This window comes from Hibiscus syriacus, unplaced genomic scaffold (genome assembly GCF_006381635.1).
Source record: "Hibiscus syriacus cultivar Baekdansim isolate YM2019G1 unplaced genomic scaffold, ASM638163v2 tig00110637_pilon, whole genome shotgun sequence".
NCBI classification, from domain to species: Eukaryota; Viridiplantae; Streptophyta; class Magnoliopsida; order Malvales; family Malvaceae; genus Hibiscus; species Hibiscus syriacus.
The window spans coordinates 292881-317429 of record NW_024062808.1 but is presented as its reverse complement, the minus strand read 5'-3'; the positions used below and the strand labels follow the sequence as shown (position 1 = coordinate 317429).

The following is a 24549-nucleotide window of genomic DNA, read 5'->3' as shown; positions in this document are numbered from 1 at the left end:
ACATGGATATCACGAGTCTATTGGTATAGAATATGTAATCTTTTTCATGTAAGTTGATTATACAAAGTTAGTTAGGTTATTCACACAAGAAGTTTGATTATTAGTGCTTCACAAGGTAGTTAGTTTGCTCATTAAACATGCATATATAATATTCAACTGCAGAAAATAAAGATTATGCATGTCATCAAATTTGTGCCGCATAGAGGGATTACTCTACTTCTACTCTATAAATACAAATGGATGGATCATGCCTGTCATCGAAGATTATTTTTATTGCATATATAAAAAATATATAATCATGATTAAATTGATCAAATTTTAAAATATTAAAAATTATTTTTATTGTATATATAAAATATATATATATAACTGTTAGAAAACATTATTTTAATGATCAATTGTATTTAGTCGCTAATTTTTAAATTTTATAGACTAAAATATTTATTTATTATAGAGGAATTGATTTGTCAAAATTTAATATTAATTTCCTAAAAGATATTTTACCAATAAAATGTAAAATTATTAAATATGTTTTTTAGGAGATTTAAATATTCCACTGCTCGTTTGACATATAGATAAACAGGATATACAAAAATATAGTAAAAACTCTTCTTATGTTTAAGATGGGACAATTAGTCTCTTTAGTTTAATAAATGTTCACTCCAATCATAAGGTGACATGTGGAGACACATATCACTCCTGGGATTAGTTTATTAAACTAAATAAATTGAAAAAAAAAACTTTAATCATATAGTGACACATGTAACTATTAGATTTGAGAATTAAATTTATTAAATTAAATTGAAATTAAAATTAAATTAATAAAATATGTAAATAATGAGGATCAAATATGTAAATATAATAATTTGTCTAACTACCACATCAACTATTATGTCAATTGTTAATTGTACGTAGTTTGATTGACAATATTTAAATAGTTTTGTGGTCTTATTGACAAAATTAAAAGATGATCGTTAAAGTAAAATGATTAAATAATTAAGTGACCAATATTTTATATTAAAATTTCATTTAATTATAAATAATTTTTATAATAACCTATGTATACTTTGCCAATTCCTTCTACACAAATAATAAATATGGTGTATATACTTTAATCTGATAATTTTAGTCCATATTTTTTAATTTTTAACATTTTAGTTTTGATAAAAAAAAGTAATAATAAAATGTGTTAAGTCGAATTTAACTATTAGTTCATGTATATTTCATAAGTTGTAGATTCAAGGCTAGGGATGGCATGAGATCCGAACCCGACAGGTTCTGAACAGACTCGACCCGATCGAGTTATTTTTTTAAATCGAGTTCGGATCAGATTGGGTTTTTTAAAAGTGATGTACGGGTTGGGTTGGATTCGGTTTTAGGGTGAAAAATACCCGACCTGACCCGAAAAAAAATTATAATTTTACCTTATATATTTAGAAATAATTACAACAATATTCATCTATATATTATTATTTTCAATTAAATTACTATTTTTATTGAATAAAAATAATATTTTTATTATTATTTTGGGTTGAGTCAGATCGAATTCTGATTTTATCTATAAAAAAATCGGGTTAGTTGAAGGATGTATATTTTTCGGGTCGGGTCGGGTGAAAGATGTAAAATTTTCGGGTTTGGTTGGGTTGGCCGAAACCCGACCCATGCCCATCCCTAGTCAAGACTAAAATTTTAAAGGGAATAAGGAATCAGAGACCCTTGTACTTAAAAAAAAAACAAATGTAGTCCTCGTATTATTATTCTCTCCATGTGGCACTTCAGTTCAAAAATAAACCTAATGTGTCCCTTTGACTTACTTTTTTTATTGTTGACCGTTATGATGATGACGTGACGGTCCACGATGTTGAGATGGTAGTCTATGATGCTGAGGTGTTAGTCCACAGTGGTTGATGACGTGATAAATAACCTAAATTAATTTTTATTTTATTTTAGTTGAGGGTCAAATTAGTTATTTTTAAGTTTAAGGGCTTATTTAACTTTTAAAAAAATAGAAGTTATTTTAAGTTATAAGTTTAAAATTATTCAAATATATAAAAAAATACTAAAAATAAAGGTTTAATGCAAAATTAAGTGTATAAATTATATTCTAATTTGACTTTTAGTGTCTAAAGAATTTTTCATTAAAAATAGGTCCTAATATTTTTTTCGTTACACTTTTAGGTGTCTATCGTTAAGTGACACATGTCACGTCTATACTTTTTTAAATAAAATATTATTATATATATATATATATATATATATATATATATATATATATATATATATATATATATATATTAAAATTTTGAACGTGACCCGTGTCACTAAACGATTTTTTATGCTATGACCTAAAAGTCTAACAGATAAAACATTAAATTCATATTTTTAACGAAAAATTCTTTAGACACCATCAATTTTGAGTATAGTTTGGAAACTTAATTTTATATTAAGCCAAAAATTTTAAAAAAATAAATGATTAATAAATTGAATATACTTATTAAAAACACTAAAATATTATAAAAATTGAATATATATATATATATAATAAATTATTAAATAATTATTTATAAATTATTAAAAATTAAAAATATTTTTTAAAATGATATATTATCCATAACATATACATGTAATATATAGACATATCATCAACACTTATACAAAGTATTTTTACTAGATTAATCAAGAGTTACAAAATTTAAATTAGCTGAGACTTATAATTTTTGGATTAGTATAATATTATTATGTTTTTTAATTATCTTTTTGGAAGTCTCGACTAATTTAAAAGATAATTATATAATAAGTTTCGACATAAAAGATAATAAAAAACATAGTAATTTTCGACTAATCCAAAATTTGTATGTTTTGACTAATTTAAATTTTGTAAGTCTCGATTAATCCGGTAAAAATATTTTGTATAAGTGTTGATGATATGCTTATATGTTGAACCTATTTTGATATAACAAATTTAAGGGAAAAATGTTTTTGGACTTTATTGAATTTATTCAAAGCTTTCAAAAATAATTGAAAGTCATAAAACTTGAATTTGAACACAAAATTGATTTTTTGGGTAAACAATACCAATACTGGTCTTACAGTATTGATACCATATGAACAGTACCGATAATGTTCTTGCAGTGTCGATACCTAGGGTAAGAGAAGTATCGATACTCTCATAGAAGTACTGATATTGCCTATTATTTTCAAATGTGTTCAAATTCAAGTATGCAATTTTGATACCAATACTCAAAGGAGTATTGCTACTTACTGCCCAACTGTCGAAAAACGACTAGTTTTTATTAGTGCAACACCGATACTCTTAGCCCAAGTATCGATACTCCCTGATCTGGATAGTTTCATTTTGCAGAAATTAAGTCCCCAACGACTCCAAAACATCTCCAACGGCTAGAAACAGACACAAACACATTCCAACATATAAAATGAAGTTGAAGACACGTGAATAAGTTACAACACATATCCAAACAATCCACATCAAGAGAAAAGTTCTTTCAATCTTATTTTTCTTTTCTCTTGTACATATAGTGTTTTAGTGAGTTTAATTATGCACACACCTTCCTTTGAGATGTTTCTTGTTTACACTTATTTTTTCATTTGTATAAGGACTTTTGGTTCTATCTTAGCTATTGAAAAGACAGGGATTTACAAATTTACTTTTTGAGCCTAGAAAAAAATAACAAATTAGTGAATTTGTTGGAAATCTTTAGTGTGGAGCTAAGGTAGTGGATGTAGACTTAGTTGAAAAGTCGAACCAGTCTAAATCTTGTGCCTATTGTCTATCCTTCTTTACTCCATTCCTAAATTTTTTTATCTGGCCTATTCACCCCTTTTGGCACATTTTCAATTAATCGATAGAGCCTAAAAAATCCAAACATTATATATTACATTTATATATTATGTATAGTTTTAAAAATATTTTTAATAATTCATAAGCTATCGTTTTATAACCTATGATATATATTAAAAAAAATATAATTTTTGCATTTTTAATATGTATATTCAATTTATTTAGTCATTTAAGTTTTATTTTTAGTATTTTTATATTTATTTTTTGTATATTTAAATAATTTATATTTTAAATTTTAAATAATTTTTATTTTTAAAAAATTAAATAAGACCTTAAACTTAAAAAAATTAACCCCAAACAAAATAAAAAATAATAATTTAGCCCATATGTCATGTCATTCGCTTGTCATCAGCCACTGTGGACCGCCATGTCAGTACTATAACGGTCAATGACGGAAAACATGGCTTTGTTTTCTAATTTGAAAGGTCATATTGAGAGAGAAAAAAATAATATTACTGCCAAATTGATTTTTCTAAAAAAGTACAAGACCTCTGTTTTTTTTTTTGCCAAATTTAAATTGATTAAATTAAAATACAAAGACTTAATCTATAATTTATCGATAGTATAAGGGCTACTTACAGAATTTGACCTATATATTACCTTTAATTAGAGTTGTAAATAAGATCAAACATATCGCGAGCTACTTGAGATTGAATCGATCAAAGCTCCAACAACTCTCGAATCAAATAGATTTGACTCGAGCTCAAACTTAACTCAAATTCTTAACAAGCTAAAGTGAACTACTTCGTACTTGATTCATAATACTAGCGAACAACTCGAATAAATAATATATTTATTATTTTATTTTTAAATCTATTTATTAATAATATTAATATTTATATATTGTTATTTTTAAAAAAAATACAATACAAGACTTTTAAGCTCACAAACTTTCAATAAGTCGAGGCTCAACTTTTTATTTCGAGTTTGAATCAAACTTTAATAATCTTAATTTTGTAAAGAGAAAATCGCCTCAGTGACCAAAAAAAAGTTATAATATACGATTTTAACCAACTTTTTTTGGATTTGCCAAAATGACCAACAAAATCGCAACGCGAAATAAAAATCGCAACGCGATCCCCAGAATCGCAAATCAGTTTCCAGAATCGCAACGCGATTCTTGAAAATCGCGATGCGATAGTACAAATTCGCATTGCGATTTTCCATAATCGCAACGCGAATATGAAAATCGCAACGCGAACACATAAATCGCAACGCGTATCCGTAAATCGCAACGTGTATCCGTAAATCGCAACGCGTATGGGTAAATCGCAACGCGTATGGGTAAATCGCAATGCGTATCCGTATATCGCAACGCGTATCCGTAAATCGCAACGCGTATCCGTAAACCGCAACGTGTATCCGTAAATCGCAACGCGTATCCGTAAATCGCAATGCGTATCCGTAAATCGCAACGCGTATCCGTAAATCGCAACGATAATCCGTAAATCGCAACGCGTATCCGTAAATCGCAACGATAATCCGTAAATCGCAACGAGAATCTGTAAATCGCAACGATAATCCGTAAATCGCAACGAGAATCTGTAAATCACAACACTGAAATTTTGGGTATATAACACTGAAATCATAAACTAAATCCCTAAATCGCAACTCATTCCATCTCCATCTATCACTCTCTCCGGCGACATCCGTTCCTATATCCAACGACATCCTTCCCCATCCGGCAACAGGTCTTAGTTTCGCATCTCGTTTGTTTAGTTACAACCATGAAATCATCTAATGTTGATCATGTTTGGATAGATTTGTGTTTTGGAGGGTCATGGGATAATGTTAATGGTGTTTTACAATATATGCCTTTACCCATAAATCTTCAACTAAAATTGTCTTTACAAAAGTTAACTTATGAAACTCTAATGCTACGTGTTTCAAATAAATTGAATTTAGAGCCCCTAAGTGGATTTAGGCTATCTTATCAGAGAAATGGTAAAGTTTATTGTTAACCGACAATGAAGATGTTGAACGATTCATTGCTTACATTAGTGTTTCACAAGATGATGTTACATTGTATGTTGTTGAACCTAGAAGTAGTATTGTTGGGTCAGTAGCGGGTAGTAATCAACTAAGTTTTTCTCAAAACCCACAACCTTTCTCTAATCCAAATCCCAATCAACTTTCAGCACCAAATTCCGGTTTTCGTATTGACCAGTTAGACGATGATGAGCCAACAGAAAAATTGTGAGTACTAGTCAGTATTCGAAATTTGGTCTTGGTCAATATCCGGACTTTGATATTGGTCAATACACGGATTTTGATGATGTTTCAGAAGAAGAAACAGACCATGCGTGTAATGATATTGATATTGGTCAATACCCGAATTTTGATGATGAAACAGCCGTTGCCGAAGAATGTAATGTTGATGATAATGAGGAGGAAGTTACGACTGTGAATGAACATGTTGAACATCCATTCTGTAATTCATATAATCCTGAAGAAGAAAAAGAAGAAGAAAAAGTCCCCGAAGAAAAGAAAATGCCACGGGCGTATAACTGGAATATGCCAGAATTACTTCAGATACCGGAAGAAGAGTTGATAAAGAAAGCAGTTGATTGTTACACAAAAGTTTTTCGTATCAAGAAAGATGATTGTTTTGATACAAAGGAAGACTTGAAGATAGCTTTATATACGAAATGTGTGGAAGATGGCTATCAACTAAAAGTTAACAAATCAAGCAAAGATCGTTTCGAAACAAGGTGTATGATTGACAAAAACTGTACGTGGCGTATGATTGCAAAGAGAATAAAAGATTGCAAAATGTTTCAAGTTAGGACTTTTATTGATAAACATACATGTTCAAGAACCCAAGTTTTTCCTCACCATAGACAGGCAAACAAAAGGTGTTGGGTGGTTTTCTGGCTGAGTTAATGTTTTTGAATGGCAGGGTATATCGGGGACATGAAATTATGACTGACATGAATGCTCGGTTCAAGATTAGTATATCATATTCTCAAGCTTGGAGAGCCAAATGTTATGCCTTGGAATTGTTGAGGGGGTCGCCAGAAGCATCGTTTGCCCAACTGCCGGCTTATTGTCACAATTTAAAGCTGAAAAATCCTGGGTCGGTAACTCATATCAAAACAGATAGAGATGGACGCTTTGAGTTGCTGTTTATCGCCATTGGTGCTACGGTTAGTAAATCAATATAATTTTGTTGACTCATTTTTGTTAGTTACATGCATTTCACATTTAAATGATTATATTTCTTGTGTATATTATTTTGTAGATTCGTTCGTTTATTACTTGCATGCGCCCAGTTATTATAGTTGACGGAGCACATTTGAAAGGTCGATACCTTGGAGTAAACTTATTAGCAGTAGCCATGGATGCTAACAATGGGATATTGCCAATAGCTTACGGGGTTGGCAAATCTGAAACCTCTGATTCATGGACATGGTTTATGGGGCATCTTAGGGATTGCATAGGTCCTATTAGCAATCTGACAATCATATCCGATAGGGCAAACTCAATTGACAACGCTGTTAGAAGGTGTTTCCCAGATGCTTTTCATGGACTTTGTGGTGTTCATTTGTATAGAAATCTAAAATCAAGGTCTGCTGGTATAAAAAAGCACAAATGGACATACTGGAAGGCTGTAAAAGCTTATCGGGAAGTGGATTTCAATAAGCATATAAATTGTTTAAGACGTGTTTTGCCTCAGTGTGCTCAAACACAGACAAATACTAACTTGAAAATCGCAACGAGAGAATAGCAACGCGAAATGAAAATCGCAACGACAGAATCGTAACGCGAAATGAAATCTAAGTGAAATGGTTAATCTATTATTGAAATGACCAGTAAACTTATCATCAGTTTCAATATGAAAAACCTACAATAATGCAAACATTTCAAAATAAAAATAATTAAAAAAACTAACCCTCGGAGGTTGATTTTCCATTTCTGAATATTGTGAGGGATTTCTGACCGTGAATGGTTGTGAGGGATTTCGCCGGAGATGGGGACGGAAATCTTCGGAGATGGGGACGGATTTCTTCGCCGTAGAGAGTGAGAGATGGAGATGGGACTGAGTTGTGATTTTAGGTTTTAGGTTATGAGTTGCGATTACGGGATTTTGTCTTAATATTCTTTTTGTAATTTGAAAATAAAATACGCGTAGCGATTATAATGGCGCTTTAAATATCGCGTTGCGATTTACGGATACGCGTTGCGATTTTATGTATTATCGTTGCGATTTACGGATACGCGTTGCGATATACGGATAAGCATTGCGATTTACCCATACGCGTTGCGATTTACGGATACACGTTGCGATTTACGGATACGCGTTGCGATTTATGTGTTCGCGTTGCGATTTTCATATTCGCGTTGCGATTTTGGAAAATCGCAATGCGAATTTGTACTATCGCATCGCGATTTTCAAGAATCGCGTTGCGATTTTGGAAACTGATTTGCGATTCTGGAAACTGATTTGCGATTCTGGGGATCGCGTTGCGATTTTTATTTCGCGTTGCGATTTTGTTGGTCATTTTGGCAAATCCAAAAAAAGTTGGTTAAAATCGTATATTATAACTTTTTTTTGGTCACTGAGGCGATTTTCTCTTTTGTAAATTCTTTTAGTCGAATCGTTACACTTTTTTTTTCGAAACGTGCCGTACCCTAAACGGGAATCCAAGGGGGGAAATCTCCCAAGAAGAGGAGCAGAGCAGCAAGTGAATCCACCAGCCGCTATAACAAGTAAACAGCAGGAGGAGGAGTTCATGGAAACGCCGTCGTTTCATCCTCAACTTGCACAACACCCTTATTTCTAATTCTAGGGTTTCCTTCTTGTTCGAAAAGGCTTGAATTTCTGTCCATCCATCAACATTGAAAAAAAAAATCGGAGCTTTTGAGATTCGGGAGGTGAACAAGATAAAAATCCATGTATCATCATAGAAATCGAGGAGGAAGATTGTCGAAATCGGAGCTAATGGGAGGACCGTTCGATCGGAAGCGTATAAACGATGCTCTGGACAAGCATCTAGAGAAGTTATCACCGTCCACTTCGAGGGGATTGAACAGCAGCAAGGAGAAAGAAAGATCCTCTGTCCCTTCAACTCGGCTTGATCAGCGCGATTCGCGATCTACACCTCTCTCCAAAGCCCAATGTTCCAATGGTTAGTTGCTTATATTTCTTTTGATGCGTTGACGTTGGCTTGTTTTTTTTCCGAGTTAATTTCGTTTTATCATGATCTGGTATTTTGAAGTGTTTTTAGGAATCTCTGAGCTGATGTGTTTGTGTGTTTGCTTGTGGAAAGTGTTTAACTTGAAAACTGTACTTGAATCTTTTCCATTTTCGAACCGAGTTGTCGAAGCCTAAATGTTTGGGATCTTGGTTTACTGAAAATAGGTTGTTTATGATGATAGCCAGTATTTATGCAATTTCAGTAAAAGCCGAATTCGAATCTGTAAATCTACTTGAAGATCCAAATTTGTTTTTTAAAATCTGAGTATTATTATCCAGATCCTTGTTAATTAAATTATGCCAAAAATCTGCTTGTAGAAGTTTAAAATATTTTTAAAAGAAATGAAAGAGGATTCAGATAATGAATGTTTAAAGGTTAACATTTGCATTTGCATCCACTCCAGATTCGCTGCATACAGTAATTAGAATATCCGAATTTGAGTGTTATATGAATCCATAAAAAGCAAGTGGATATTTGCAAATATCAGACTCTGCTCTATCCACTGCCATCGGTAGCTAGTTTAGGGTTTGTAACTTAAATATTAGTATCAGCATTTTCTGAAGCTGGTTAGATCATCAATCGTGATTAATAAGAAAGTAATTACTTTGGTTGCAGTGAAATCTGAAACGGACAGTGAAGAATCAGATCTTAGCGGTTCGGACGGAGATGACACATCTTGGATCTCATGGTTTTGCAATTTGCGAGGAAATGAATTTTTCTGTGAAGTTGATGATGATTACATCCAAGATGACTTTAATCTTTGTGGGTTGAGCCATCAAGTTCCATATTATGACTATGCACTTGATTTAATTTTGGACGTCGAGTCTTCTCATGGTAAGCATTCCATGACTCGGATTGTGTACATTTTGGAAGCTTTGATAGTTTCTTGAGGTCAAGGAGAGGCTATACTTTCCAAAATTTTAGGTCAATCTTTAGTAGATTGTTTCAGTTATTTGCCTTAACTTTCCATTGATTTGGATTTGATGAGCATTCTTTGGGGTCTAGACTTCAGAATATATAACAGTAATCTTACTGCTCTCCACAATCCACATTGACTGCTATGCCTGCTTTACGCTTTGCTTGTCGATTTGAAAATATATATATATATATTTATTATTTTTAATTTTGAGTTTTCGCAATTACTGCAGAAAGTTTGTGGTTACAATGTTTGCATCTATATGTAGCCGCCTTCCCATGTTTTTAAAGTTTAGCATCTTCACTATCATTTTTTGTCTGTTTTCTGTGCCTGTGCATTTCAATGTTTCTCTTTTTCAATTTTCAAATGTATGGCTCCTACTTCTGTTTCGTGATACACGATAGCCATCATTGCTCTTTGGTTCTTACGACTAAGTACATGTCTTTTGGGCATTATAGGCGATATGTTTACTGAAGAACAAAATGAAATGGTTGAATCAGCAGCTGAGATGTTGTATGGTCTTATACATGTCCGCTATATATTAACCACCAAGGGAATGTCTGCTATGGTAAAATCGCTGTCATTTTCTTTTTCGTTTTTGCGTTCTGTTGACTTCATAGTTCATATATTATTTACAAAGTTCAACTTTGAAACTTGTATTTCAGTTGGAGAAGTACAAAAGTTACGACTTCGGAAGATGCCCGAGAGTTTGTTGCACTGGACAACCTTGTCTTCCAGTTGGTCAGTCAGATATTCCTCGCTCAAGTACTGTGAAAATCTACTGCCCAAAATGTGAAGATATATATTATCCTCGATCCAAGTATCAAGGCAGTATCCTTTTTCATTCATTTCACCTATGTCATTTTTTTCTTTCCTATTTTTATAATTACAATTTTACTGGTTTTGAGAACTAAATTACTTGTAGTTCGGTTTCTCTATCATGTCATGCCAACTTTTTTCTAGGTAACCTACCAAAGATTCGTCAGTCTTGTGTGTTGGACTATGCTCCTTGTCCTAGCTAGGGTGCCCATGCCCATGCTTATGAGTCTCGATTTTGGCAGAGAAGGGAGTCTATATTCCCAAATGCCCTTCTGTGATGTCGTTGGGCATGTAAGAAGTCTTGTATTTTTTTGTCATACCTGCATGTGGAATCGAACATTTGCTTGACATCTTTGTTTTACTGCTTAATTTTCTTGACGTTACCAAAGATATCGACGGAGCTTATTTCGGTACAACATTTCCACATCTATTTCTGATGACATATGGGCACCTAAAGCCTCACAAGCCAACTCAAAACTACATTCCTAGAGTTTTTGGCTTCAAGATCCACAATCCCTGATGTGGTCGATACGCTAATTGCAAGCCGGAACTTGCAACACAAAGTTCTATCATCAGTCTGTGGTGATCCTATCAAAGCAGTGGATTCCCCAAAATGCAAGGTGAAGTGGGGTTCCAAAAGCAGAAGAAAAGAAACAAAGAATCGGTAAGTTTGGTTGATTGATTGATATATGAATATTGCAATGAAATATGGGGGTGTATCTCTAGGATTTACTTTTATGAACTTCTAAAGAGGGCCTTTGTTTTGTAAGCATATCTTGTTTGGAGTGACATTTTGCTCATTTATTTTCATTTCCTTTGAAAAAGAGAGGGATTCGAATTCGGGATTAGGTTTCGATAGACAACGTTATACCTACCCGGGATTCGAATTCGGGTGTCGGTCGACTACGTTAGGCTTTGAACACTTCACCAGTGACTGGACTTCTTTTGTTGATAGATTAGATTAGATGATATCCCTTCATTTGTGCTTGGTTTCTTGACTTGACATAAATGTTCCATTTCTCAACTCTACAATTCAGCTGCTTTTATGTACTCCAAATCCATGGATTATTTGAACCAGAAAGTATGAAATCTTCGGCAAACAGCATGGTTCGGTTAGTTGTTTTTTTTTGAACAAATCATCCATAATTTATGGATAGACTTAATATAAAATTAAGTGTTTAACCTATACTCAAAATTAACTTTTGGTGTCCAAAGAATTTTTAACTAAAAATAAGTGCTTAAAGTTTTATCCGTTATATTTGTAGGTGTCTACCGTTAAAAAAACCGTTAAATGACATGTGTTACGTCTAGATTTTTTTTTAATATTTTTGAATAATATATTGTTTTTAAAAAATATAAATCTGGCACGCGTCACTTAACAAATTTTTTAGCGGTAGGTATTTATTTTTAACGAAAAATTCTTTATACACTAAAATATTTTTCAAGGCATTCTTCAGGCATTTATTTTCGTATTAAGCTAATTAATCTAAAGTAATTACAAGGTAGTATTTGTTTGAAAGATTCTTAATGAGTGTTTAAACGTCCCTGTTGACGATGTTATGCTTGAACTTGTGACTTTTAGGAATAACAATAATCTTTTGAACTACGGAAATCGCTTAGTTTATATATGGAGTTAAATTTTGATCAGTATGTGTTATCGTTCTTTACATACACCGCTTATATAATATGTACTTTCGAAAGCTAACCATTATAGGAGTTGACAGTGTATCTATTCATATTCGAGAGAATCTAGACAAAAATATTATATTGAAAATGAGATTAAACAGTGATATTAAACCCAATTTTTTTTTTTAGAAAAAAATAGATTAAGCTTAAATTCTAACCTTGAAGGTCGAACAAAAACTTAGATAAATTTGTATACCATCCAGATATATATATTGATATTTAAATTTAATTTTGAAAAAAAAAATAATCATTTTAAGAAATAAAATGTTATTTTTTATTTCGTTTTAGAAGAGTGAAAATATTAAAAATGATTTTTTAAAAATAAAAATATCGGAAATTATAAAACAAAAATGTTACTTTCACTGTTTCATTAGAAATGTCTTGCAAGATTGAGAAAAAAACAAATAAAAGAAAGTTTTTTTTAACTTTAAATTTAATTAATGAACTGATCCTAGTTTAAAGTGTATAATTCATCATATATTTAAACAAACCTAATAAGAGAATGTAGTTACACAGGCCTTGATTATATTTATCCAATTCCGCCCAAATCCCATTTTTTTTCCATCATCTATCGTTAGGGGTGTATTCAGTTCGATTTTTTACTAAAAATTGAACCGAACTGTAATAAACGGTTTTTTAAAATTTAAATCGAAACCGAATGATTAAAAAATCGAAATATGTTAAACTGATTTTTTTGGTTCGGTTCAGTTCAGTAATGCGATTTTTCATAAACCGAAAGATTTAAGTTTTTTTTTTGTATTTACTTTAATTGGACATTTGGACTTACCTCTTATGGGTAAGGGTAAGTGGGTAACCGACTGGACTGACCCAAATTATTTATTCGGTTCAATATGAAACAAATAGGTTTTATATGGAAAATCCGAACAGATCCAAATTAAAAAAATTGAATGTTCAAACCAACCGAAACCGAACCGTATAAGATCAATCTAAACCAAACCGTTTTACCCGATTCGTATCGATTTTTCGGATTTCTCGATTTCGTTGCTCAACCCTATCTGCCACAAGAATTCCCATTCAACTCTATCATATGCCCTACTCATTTCCAAATTTAGCGCAAAAAAAACCTTTTCTCCCTTCCCTTTTCTTTACAAACGAGTGAAGTAGTTCATAGGCCGTAATAATGTTGTATGTGATTAAACATCCCCGGACAAATGAGCTCTGCGCCTCATCAATGCATAAATGGAGGTGGTCTTGCATCCGATGTGTCGGAATTGCGTTAACCTTTTTACCTTAGGAATTAGGATAATGTGGGTACGGTTTATTTCCTCGATACTATTTTGACCTTCTAAAAGGCCGATGCAATATTCCGAGACCTCTTGTCCTATCATGTGCCAAAATCTTTGGTAAAAAATTATCCCCAACCCGTCTTCTCCAGACGCTTTTAGTGGACTCATTGATTTCACCGAGGGATGGGTATGGGACTAGAACTCGATAGGTTTCGATCCGACCTGATCGGATTAGATTTAAAAAAAAATCGAGTTCGGGTCGGGTCGAGATTTTTTAAGTGTGATGTTCGGGTCTGGTCGAGTTTGGGTTTAGGGTAAAAAATATCTGACCCGACCCGGAAAAATATGATTTTACCTTATATATTTAGGAATAATTATAATAATATATCTATATATATAATTTTTTTCAATCAAGTCACTGTTTTTATTGAATAAAAAATAATATTTTTTTTATTATTTCGTGTCGGATCGGGTTCGGGTCGAGTGAAATCTTGTTTTGGTCGGATCGAATCTCGGGTGGAGGATCCCTTGTTCTCGGGTCGGGTCGAGTTGACTAAAAACCCAACCCATACTCATCCCTACTTTCACTGCTCTCGTAACTTCCCCGTAGGTAACATCCCGCATGAGATCATTATTTACGTCCTCGGATTAACTTTGTGAAATCCCAGCCGAGAATTCTTCATGTACTGATTCCGATTTGAACAATTCCTTGAAATAATTGCTTGCTAGTCACTGAACATGGCGCATCTGGTGAGTCATTTAGTTGTCTTAAAAGATCCCAAGATTCCTGTCTTCTGCTTTCCTCTGAGGTGCCATAAAAGCCTGTGCATCGCCATTGTGCTCCTTCAGTGTCTTCATTGATCAAAACGTCAATGTGTGACCTTGAGAAAGATTTTAGGGTGATCTGAATTGAGTTTCTCCATGCCAACCAAACATAAGCCTCCCCTGCTCCCTACTGAATTTATCTTTGTTCCATTCGCAAACCCCGCTGCTTTCCTTACTTTTTCCGTGCGCGAGTTCTGTAATTTTGTCTCCATGAGAAAAATTACGGATGGGTTGACGTCGCTCAGCGTGTGCCGGAGACGCCTAGCCGTCCTAACGTTACCCAAGCCCCACACGTTCCAACTAAGGATTTTCATTGCGTCCGGCTGGCCTGAATATCTTGATTTTGTCGTTCGCAGAATCTGATTTTGGTGAACTGGAAACTGTTGATTGAGTGCTTCTTTGGCGTTTGACTGATTCTTCCTTTTTATATTGTTATTACTTGAAATCTCACGTTCGAACACCAGAAATATCATAGTATGAGTGTTCAATATCAAATAATTAAGAATTATTTTAATTTATGCAGCCTATTTTAGAGATTCAATGCTATTTGAAATCGCATGCTTTATAGTATCAAATTATTCGACAAACACAAAACATTGTTTTTCATTAACCTACTCAAAATGGTTATGGGTCTTTTGATTTTTGTTATGGATGTGCATCAATCAGGTTAGATCGAGTTTTCCTCAACTCAGCCCAAAAATTATATATCCACCATTTAATTCACCTTTTTGAAAAAAAAATTTAAACCCATTTTGACCCAAAATAATATATTTATAAAAATATTATTTTTATTTAATAAAAAATAAAAAATTAATTAAAAAATAATATATAAAAAATATTATTATAATTATCCTTAAATATGATAAAATTACATATATTTTTAAGTCGGGACGAAACCCATCGGGTCTCGTGCCCATCCCTACTTATACTCAAATATATTACAACATTACTTTTTTACTTGTGTTCCTGTTCAAAATATCTATGATAAGGTACAAGTTAACATTGCCTTTTTACATAATGTAAAAATTTGACCTTAACATTTCTCTGAAGTCTGAATGAACACTTTGGTTCCTATTTCTAAAAGCAATTTATCCCTCAACGTTTTTATTTTGACCAAAATAATCATTTTACATAAGAAAATTTGACCAAAATAATCCTTTTACACAAGAAAACCGTTAAATGACTATCGATAAGGCTTAAGAGCTTAGAGAAAGAATTAAGGACCAAAGTGACCATTCAAGCAAAAGTTTGGTGCAAATTTTACTATTATGGGTTTTTCCCTACTTTACATATCATTAAAGCAGTCCAAAAGCAAGTGCATCATAATAACAGTAATGACAACATTTTACATTCCCATTGTGTGATAATTCTGACAAAACAGCTTTATGCCACGCATGAGACAGCAATAAGACACTAGCTGTTAATTTAACATGCCTGACATGAAGGATGGATAAAGGGTATAAAAAGCATGTATACATGATGATGATGGCACCAATTTCCCAATTAGCTTTTAATTCTAATGTCAAGTACAATTTTGTAAAGATGAACAGGAGGTGAAACCACATCATGTCAATGTAAAATGGGAACTAAATTGGTTTTTCAATGACGAGAATCATGCATCATGTTATGTCATAATTTTTCGTCTTAACTCTTACTTCTTGCAATAACGATTCAAGTTCTGGTGATCAAATAGCAATCAGCATCAAAAATCGAGCTCCAATGATTAGAGATCAAACCTGAGAACCTGGGTGCTAAGTTCAGCCCTGTGTTTAGGGCTATACTAATAAACAAACTTCTCTAAAATACTCGATTTATTAGGATGTGGTGGTCGAAAGTCCTCCAATCGCAAACTCGAAGTTGCTAGGATTTCATTTAAGTAAGAGTCTCCTTTGTTGGTCTTAATTGCACCCAAGGTGCTTCCAAGAACATCGGCAGCAAGCCCTGTTTCTAGTAGTTGACCTGGCTCCTCCCCGCCATCATGTATTAAACCCCCAATCTCACTCAGGGTAATTACATTTTCACCTATGATTTTGGCAAAGATTCGACCGAGAAATTCCGCAGCTTTCGGAGCATCATTCACTGCATCCTCCAATGTGCTGAGAACAGACTCAAACCTAAATGAAGAAACCAAGGATAACAACGCTAAAAAATAAATAATGATTTCAGAAATCGATCACTAAATATCCAAGTTAAATACACTCATGTCTGATATACTCTCAAGTCCGGAAAAAAAAGGTAGGTAGATATAGTTAAATGATTCTCATACCCTTTAACAAGTTGAACTTTGCTCAACACACCATCATGGGACCTTGCCAGATTGACAAGTAGCTTTGCCAAAAGATCTCGTTCCATGTCTTTTCTCTCAAAAGAGTCTGTTACCCAAAGGGCGATCATTTTCGGATGGAAGCTTTCAGAGTGCAAATCATTGATGCACAAAGCAACTTCTTTCTCATCTCTAGCACTGCAAGAATTAAAAGCCAAAAATTTTCACTACTTGAAAGAAATAACCTTGTATTATGATCAATCAATACTGTAGATAAAATAAGGACAACAGTATAAATCAAGACATCAGTATTACCATCAAAATCATGTATGATACATGTTAACTACATACTGATAAGGTATTTAGAGCTATATCAAGACATCAAGTATTACTATCAACATCCAAATCTCAATATCCTTTCAAGTTTAGAAATAACAGAAATTCTAAAAAACATTTGCTTCTAAATGTTATTAAGTGACAAGACAGGAGCAATTTAATTGTAGTCAGATTATTAGACTGCCAACCTGTAAATTCGGTATTTGAGATCCTAAAGAGACACCTTTTGAGAGCAGTTTTACGTTTCGCCTTTCTGCCAATGACTAAAAAGTACAGTGCATGTGTGCAAATGAATGTGTTCGCATTTATATATATACATGTTAAAAGGATCTTTCAAAAAAGCATGTTAAAAGGAAACATAAAGGCTCGCATGGGGACATTCAAATCAGCGTTGAGCCTAGAGGATACCTGTAAAATTCTTTAATAGCAGCCATAGACATTTCCATCAGGCGCTCCTCAGGCAGGCTCTTTTCTGAAGGAATATTTTGAGTGAAACCTGATGTTTGGCCTCGTGCAGAAGAAGCAGCAGGAGAGGCTGCAGGAGAACTAAAACCATTCAAACCAACAGCAGTTCTTGCATCTCCTGAAATTGGAGAAACATCAGCTATGGGAGTACTTGATGTTACTGGAGGTCCTCTAAAAGCCATCCCTCTAGCTAGACCACCTTGGGGCCCCAAGGTAATATAATCATCACCGACTGGTCTTTTAGGCAAGGGAACTGACAAATTCCTAGACTCAAAAGACTGTCTATCATCCAAGTAAACATCCTGAGCCCCAGGACCATGGTGCTGAGTGGAAGACCCACGAGAACTACCCATCTGAGCCCCAGAAGAAAACTTGGACACTCGTGGACCAAAATCCAAGGGTGCTCTTCTTGCACCAGGATTGATACCAGGACCACGGGCAAGCCGACTGGTTTGTGTTTGTCGCTCTTGAGCAGCATCTCTGTGCACTTCCTCAATCTTTTTAGGCCCATCAACTTTCCTCTCTGCTGCCACTTATTCTTTCTCAGATCAATAGCATCTTTCAACATGAATCTAACCCTAGAAGATAATTTCATATTGTTAGCCAGCTTTGCCATCATCTCAAAATAAGCATCCATATGCACCTTTGCTCTGGAATGGTCAATCATTTCTCCAATCGTACTCATTAATTTGCACAAAGCCTCAACATCTTCCTCATCAGGATTCTCATGCTCACCGAGTAATTTCTTGATGCATTCATGCATAATTCTCTCGGTTAACATTTTCTTCTTGTACAACTCCCCAATAAGTCTAATGTTACCCAACCAACATTCGTCTCCGTGCCTTGATTCTCTTCTTCTCTCTTTCCTCCTCAGACTGCTTAGCCTCACCCTCTTCCTCCACTTTATTTGCTTCTTCTTGTTCTCTCTCCCCTCTTTCAAATTCATCCTGGCACTTGTTTAGCAGCAATCTCTTAAAATTTATCTTTTCATCATCTTCACCAAAATCAGGCAACTCTCTTGATAGATGATGACAGAAGTCCGCATACATTTCACAGAAAGTAGGCTCCGTCAAAGCTTTGTCAAAGATTTGTGAGATGACACCAGTGAGTGTAACTGCATTGTCGATGTTCACTGCTTTAACTTGCTCAAAGAGTTTCTCAAAGTTTTGGGGAGTTAGTTTGTTCAAAATGGCTTTCAGTTGTCTTTGCTTTAAGGCTTCCTCGTCAGTCACTTTACCCACTTCATACTTCCTTTCAGCTTTGTGCATCATCTGTAATGGTGTTTGCGGCGAAGAAATCAACCCCTTCTGCTGATAGTTAGGAACATGTTGCCACCTGTCAGTCAAAGGACTTCGTGGTATCAATCCTTGCGGACCCATAGGGTGCATTTGTCCAGGAAAGATCCCTCCAACAAATGGAAGAGATGTTGGAACTCGTGGGTGCCTTATAACACCGAAGTTACCTCCCTGGACAGGCTGAAAACCACCAGCAGCACCATAACCAAGATCAAGACGTGCATCCCTTCCAGGCCCAAAAGAAACAGGATGTTTCATCCATCTGTCATCATCAACCATTCCACTAGCTCGGCGATCTAATCGAGATCCACTCGATTGCCTATCTATTCTTCTTCCAGGACTAGGATATGAATCACGATCAACAAGGTGAGAAGTATTAACATTGGCAACCTTCAAGGCCTCGGCAATATCAGAAGCAATCTTAAAACCTTGTGGAAGATCAGTACACTGCTCGGCAAACTTAAGAAGAAAATCTCTGGAATACTTCTTTGACATATTACCACTTCCATCTTCCTCATGATTTATTAGCCCTTCATCAATCTTTTTGAAATTCTCTGAAGTTTCTAATTTTGGTGCACATATATCAGCAGCATCTTCCCAATCATCCAGTTCAGCTTTATCTTTTGCAATTTTATCACTTTCTGTAGAATCCACCTGAGGTAACTCATGACATACCAACTTCAAGTTACCATCACAATTGCTGTCTGCACTTGCTGAAGATATGATTGTCTCTTTGTTTTCCTCAGGACCTTTAAATGCCATATAGAGATCTGATGTTGTCCCAGCAGCATCTGCCCTCTGAAGAATTTCTTTTCTTTTCTTTCTCCCACTAGTTGTACTCTTTGTCCTATTGAATTCTGGTGCAGGTTTTTCTTTTGAACTAGGTACAGGAACACCTTCTCCTTCATATTTTGATACTGGGACCAGAGCAGAATGCTGGTAAGATGCACCAGATTTAGTAACAGTGGTTTCATTGCTATCAATGGCACTTGAAGATGCATTAGAACCAAAGGTGAAATCAACATGTGAACTTTCAAGAACTGTAGAGTCAGACATTTTAGAGGTAAAGACATCCGAATCAGTGATTCCCTTATTTTCAATGCTCTCCCCCAAAACTTCATCAAGCACAGAACGAGCGCTTACTGAGGGACGCACATCACTGCTAGCAGTTGTTGCCTTCAAAGCAGATTCCTGATCAGATTTAAGCTCCACAGATTTCAAGAGATCCTTAATTCCATTAATTTCAGGTTTCAGTTGCTCATTCAGCATTGAAGAACAATCCATCGTAGCATGCTGAACCATGTCAAAGCATTCAACATTAATGCCAGTAACAGAAACTTCAGACGAAACAGAGGTTAAGCCTTCTCTCTTGCTGTCTATCCTCTGTTCTGCAGTCTGGGAATCCAAGTTGAATACTGACATAGACTGTCAAACAAAGTGTGAAAACATTAACCAAATACATGCAAACAAAAATTATAAGTGCAATCAAAAAAGGAAAATACCTGATTAGATGGCTGAATATGACCTTTCTTAGCCAGTTTCTTCTGATTATCTCTTATAGAGTTAGAACAGGTCAAACTGTCTCTCCTGATTTCATTACTGGCAACAGTCAGGACAGACTCCTCAGGAGTAGCACCTGGAGCTGAAGATAGTGATTCATCCTTAGTTGCTCCAACTTCTTCTGCAGTAGCTGGTAATCCCTCCGATGTTAATGACTCCCTTACAGGTTTTAGCTGCAGTATAGAGATCTCTTGACAAGTTCCCAAGTCTCTTTGAGCCTGAGATGAGCTACCCTCACTCGATGTCGTCAAAGGTTTTACCGGTCTAGGCTTTTCAACAGGAGGCAAGCTAATTGATAAAGATGAATCAGCCACCTTTTCTCCAACAGAAATATTTACTGGCTTGACTGTAACCTGTGTTATGCCTGAGGGAGCAGAAGATGCTACATTGTAACCGTCAGGTGCCAATTCCAAACTTGGTGATTCTGAAGTACCAATTCTAAGATTTACAGGTTTCTTAACTGGAAATGAACCATGGGCTGCTTCTGAGTTCATATAAGAAATGTTATGATGACTCTGGCCAACAGGAAAATTAAATCTCGGCCCTTGGCCATTGGGTGCTACTGCTACCTGGCTACTAGACAATGACAAAGAAGTTGGTGTCGGATAAAACATGGAATTGGTATTGTAAGAATGGGAATAATAGTCAACTGACTGAGAAGGTGCAAATGATGGAACTGGCTGGGATTGAGGAGGAGCATTAGCATGAGACCTTGGACCTGATGATCCACCATCTAAATGTGTATCTATTCGTTTATTAAGCCTTAACTCTTCACGAGTCTCTGGGTGTGTAATCTTCACAGGATTGGCTTTACGAGGAACGCCAAACTGCCCTCCTTGCTGTTGAGAATACTGAGGGGCAATACCCATTTCCAAGTTTCCCAATTGGGATGCAAGCTGGCCACCCAAAGGTTGTGTGAAAGTCAAGCCTTGACCCTGATGAATCATTCCCTGAGGCGGCAATGGATGAGGCTGAAGACCTGGAACAAAAACAGGCTGCCGCACCACCTGAGGGCCATTTCCCATAGGTAACGGAATATGCATGGGCATCTGAACTGAATTAGTCTGAGACCGAATATGTGGATTAGGCCCACCAAATTGCATGGAAACCTGGGGCTGGTGATGAAATGGCATTATTGAAGCCATAGACATATTAAGAAGAGCTGGCTTCTGTGTCTGGTTCACAGGGTGTCCAGCAGAGGCTTGTACATCATTTTTTATCTTGAGCACTGGGTGAGCCTCCACAGAATTAGACTGGTCAGTTGCAACTGAATCCTTTTTCGGTAGCAGCTGCTTAGGAACGGGAGTATGCAAATTTGACACAGGCCTGAAAGAAGAATCATGACATGCCTGCAGGAAGAAAATAATATTTAAATATATAAGTGAACTCCTAAGACTCCACAAAGGTCGTATTCATGTTATACTTAAGTTTGTACGGGGTATTCTCTTTCTTACTAGTTAGTATTAGAAAGATAACCCAGGTGAGGGAGAAAGCATTTTTTTAGTATTCTGCAGTATAACATTCCATCATTCTATAACATTAAACTATATTTTTTATTATTTTATATGAAAAGAGACAAACCTGAACTCGCTTCTGCTCATCCAAATTGGGGGGTGCTGAACTAGTTCGAGCTGGAATCTGATACAAATTAGAAAACAAGACCTGCTGTTAGAAACAAGGTTTCAAATTGGCACTGGAAGAAAGATGGAAAACCATCATGCATAGTAAGCTACCTGCATTCCATTCATGAAACCAGGAGTTATGGACCCAAACTGTAAAGATAATGCTGGGGGAGCATTTCCTGGAGTTGATCAATAAAAACAGTTAAAAGCATATAATTAATAACATCAGCTTAAAGCTAGAAATGCTATCATGGTAAACAAAACAGCCAATATACATAATGCTACTTCCACAAGTTAAAGATCCCCAAGTTTTCGCATAATTGAAGTAACTTGATCTTATAAATATGCCCAGAACACCTAGCACAATAGAAACAGACCCTTTGTGGAAGTTGCAGGGATACTACTGTCAGAACTCAATGGGGCAGATTGAGAAGCAGGAGCCTTTGGAACAGCTCGAATGGTCCTCTGATTAGCATGTGATTCAACGGGCCTGACAGCACTGCTTGTAACCAGTGTGTCAGATGACCCTATCAGCAAAAATGAACATGAATGTGAATAACATCAAGATATTCGTATTTTTTCAGTTCCGAATCTTAAAGGGAAACGAGCTTGAGAATTTCGAATCATACCTTGCAATGGCGGCTGTACATGTGCGCCATTTTGTACATTACTGGCGGCAGAAGCATTACTAGACTCGGTAGAATTTACAGCCGGAGAATTCACCCTAGCTTGCCCTCCTTGTGCATTGTTAGACTTCTTAAAACTGTCATATCAGGATCAATCAACAAAAAAAGGAATAAAAAATCGATGGATCACACAGAAAACCCTAATCATAAAAGAACCCTAAATAAACCGACAATTAAACAAAAAAGGAAGGGGAAACCCTGAAAACTTGATTAAGAGTTCTCGTTACCTCCGATTGGAAGCGGAAGATGGAAAAAGAGAAGGTGAAGGGACAAGCCCGCCGCCGGCTCCCTTACCGTAACCGCCCGAGGAGTTCCGCTGCTGATTAGAGCCGGCGGATCGTCCTGATTTTCGGTATTGTTGCTCGCTTTTATCCGACCTTGATTGATTGAAGGACATATCCCCCACTCTAGATTCCTCTTATTCCCTATTTTCTTTTTTTATTGAAATCTCTGCATCAACACAACAAATTCAAAACAAAAATCCAAAGAAAAACAATCAAGACATTACATCGAGACGCAAATGAGGATTGGAGAATTAGGGTTCCACCAACAGACGACTGCGTACCTGTGAACTCGAAATAGTGCAGAGAGAGAGAAAACAACGGTTCGTCGATACACAGATCAGCTAGAGAAACAACAACAAAAATAATAATTAATTATTTCTTTCTTTTTTCCCCTACAATATATATATATATATATATTACTTCTCTAAAACGGAGAAAGTAAAATTCGGTAACAAACTGTTGCATAACATGTTAATATTTTTTTAATACTTATGGTAAAGTATTATTTAAAATATTATTATTTATTAAAAATATTAATATTGGAAGATAATTAAAATATTTAATATTTTTTATAAAAAATAATATTTTAAATAATATTTTATTAAAAATATTAAAAAATATTAATATTTTCGATAAGATCTTTCTTTAATAGTATATTAAAACTTCTTACAATAGAAGTACTCAAATGTCGGGAAGAGTAAACTTGTTTGAGTTATAATACAAATCAACTAAAACATGGTAAAAAAAAACCCTATCAGGTACTCCTTATATTTAAAAATATACAGTTTGGTCCCTCAAGGAAACACCAATTTAATATTTGGTCAGAGACTAAGCCAGGATATCAATTCAAGAGAATAAAGTATAAATAATAATAGAAAGTAAGAGACGAGAAAAATTAAAATAAATTAAAACTAATAGGTCTAATTATATATTTAAAAAAAAAAAGAAGAAGAAAGGAGCAGTGCCCCGAGAGGAAACATAGTTCCGTCTTTATTTTTGACAATTTCAAAAGTGGGTAACTAAAGACAATTAATAACGGTCAACTTTGAAGCATGTGATTTTCCACAAGGTTTTATAGACCGGATATAAGGTTATCTTAAGCCCTCATCTCAACATCTCTATATCTACTCTAAAGATAAAACACTAATTTATCTCTAGTACTATCTCTACATTACCACCAACTCTACTTTATTCATAATATTTAATTATTATAATATTTATTTTGCAAATATAAAATAAAACATATACATTTATAATAAATATCAAGATAAAAAGCATATATAAAACATTCATAAATAATATTGCGAAAATAATGTAACAAAGAAAATAATGGGCTAAATTTCTCAAATAATGAAGTTGAAAAAAAATTATTTTTAATTTATTTTTATTATACCCTAAGTTAGTGGTGGTCATAACTCCCACCTAAACCCAATTTCAATTAGAAATTATGTGAGCACGATGTTGGTTTCTTTAGTACACAAATTCAAT

General features: G+C 34.6%; 2 protein-coding genes and 1 pseudogene across 3 annotated transcripts in view; 2 read left to right on the top strand and 1 right to left on the bottom strand.

The window, feature by feature from the left end:
- Nucleotides 1-7903, top strand: part of LOC120136904 (leucine carboxyl methyltransferase 1 homolog) — a 42365-nt gene extending 34462 nt beyond the window's left edge. The window contains exons 14-15 of the mRNA XM_039152833.1: nt 7650-7653; nt 7872-7903. The gene's annotated coding sequence lies outside the window, so the exon portion shown is untranslated. The remainder of the gene's footprint in view (nt 1-7649; nt 7654-7871) is intronic.
- A 601-nt stretch (nt 7904-8504) lies between these two features.
- Nucleotides 8505-19049, top strand: LOC120136905 (putative casein kinase II subunit beta-4). 2 transcript variants are annotated; one of them, XM_039152835.1, is made up of 6 exons: nt 8505-8988; nt 9673-9891; nt 10432-10541; nt 10639-10804; nt 11182-11313; nt 19038-19049. In XM_039152835.1, exons 1-5 carry the CDS (start codon nt 8754-8756, stop codon nt 11310-11312), a joined length of 861 nt encoding a protein of 286 aa, XP_039008766.1. In that variant the 5' UTR covers nt 8505-8753; the 3' UTR covers nt 11313; nt 19038-19049. The 2 variants fall into 2 exon arrangements, with proteins under 2 accessions (XP_039008766.1, XP_039008765.1); XM_039152834.1 differs by lacking the exon at nt 19038-19049 and having other exon boundaries at nt 11182-11536.
- On the bottom strand, nt 16142-23434 carry LOC120136903 (annotated as a pseudogene).
- Between the last annotated feature and the right edge of the window lie 1115 nt (nt 23435-24549).

Excerpts from the sequence above, each read along its gene's own strand:
- LOC120136905 (XM_039152835.1), top strand. The coding sequence starts at position 8,754 with ATGTATCATCATAGAAATCGAGGAGGAAGATTGTCGAAATCGGAGCTA. Across the intron at positions 8,989-9,672 it reads CAAAGCCCAATGTTCCAATG|TGAAATCTGAAACGGACAGT; the intron begins GTTAGTTGCTTA and ends CTTTGGTTGCAG. Across the intron at positions 10,542-10,638 it reads CCAAGGGAATGTCTGCTATG|TTGGAGAAGTACAAAAGTTA; the intron begins GTAAAATCGCTG and ends CTTGTATTTCAG.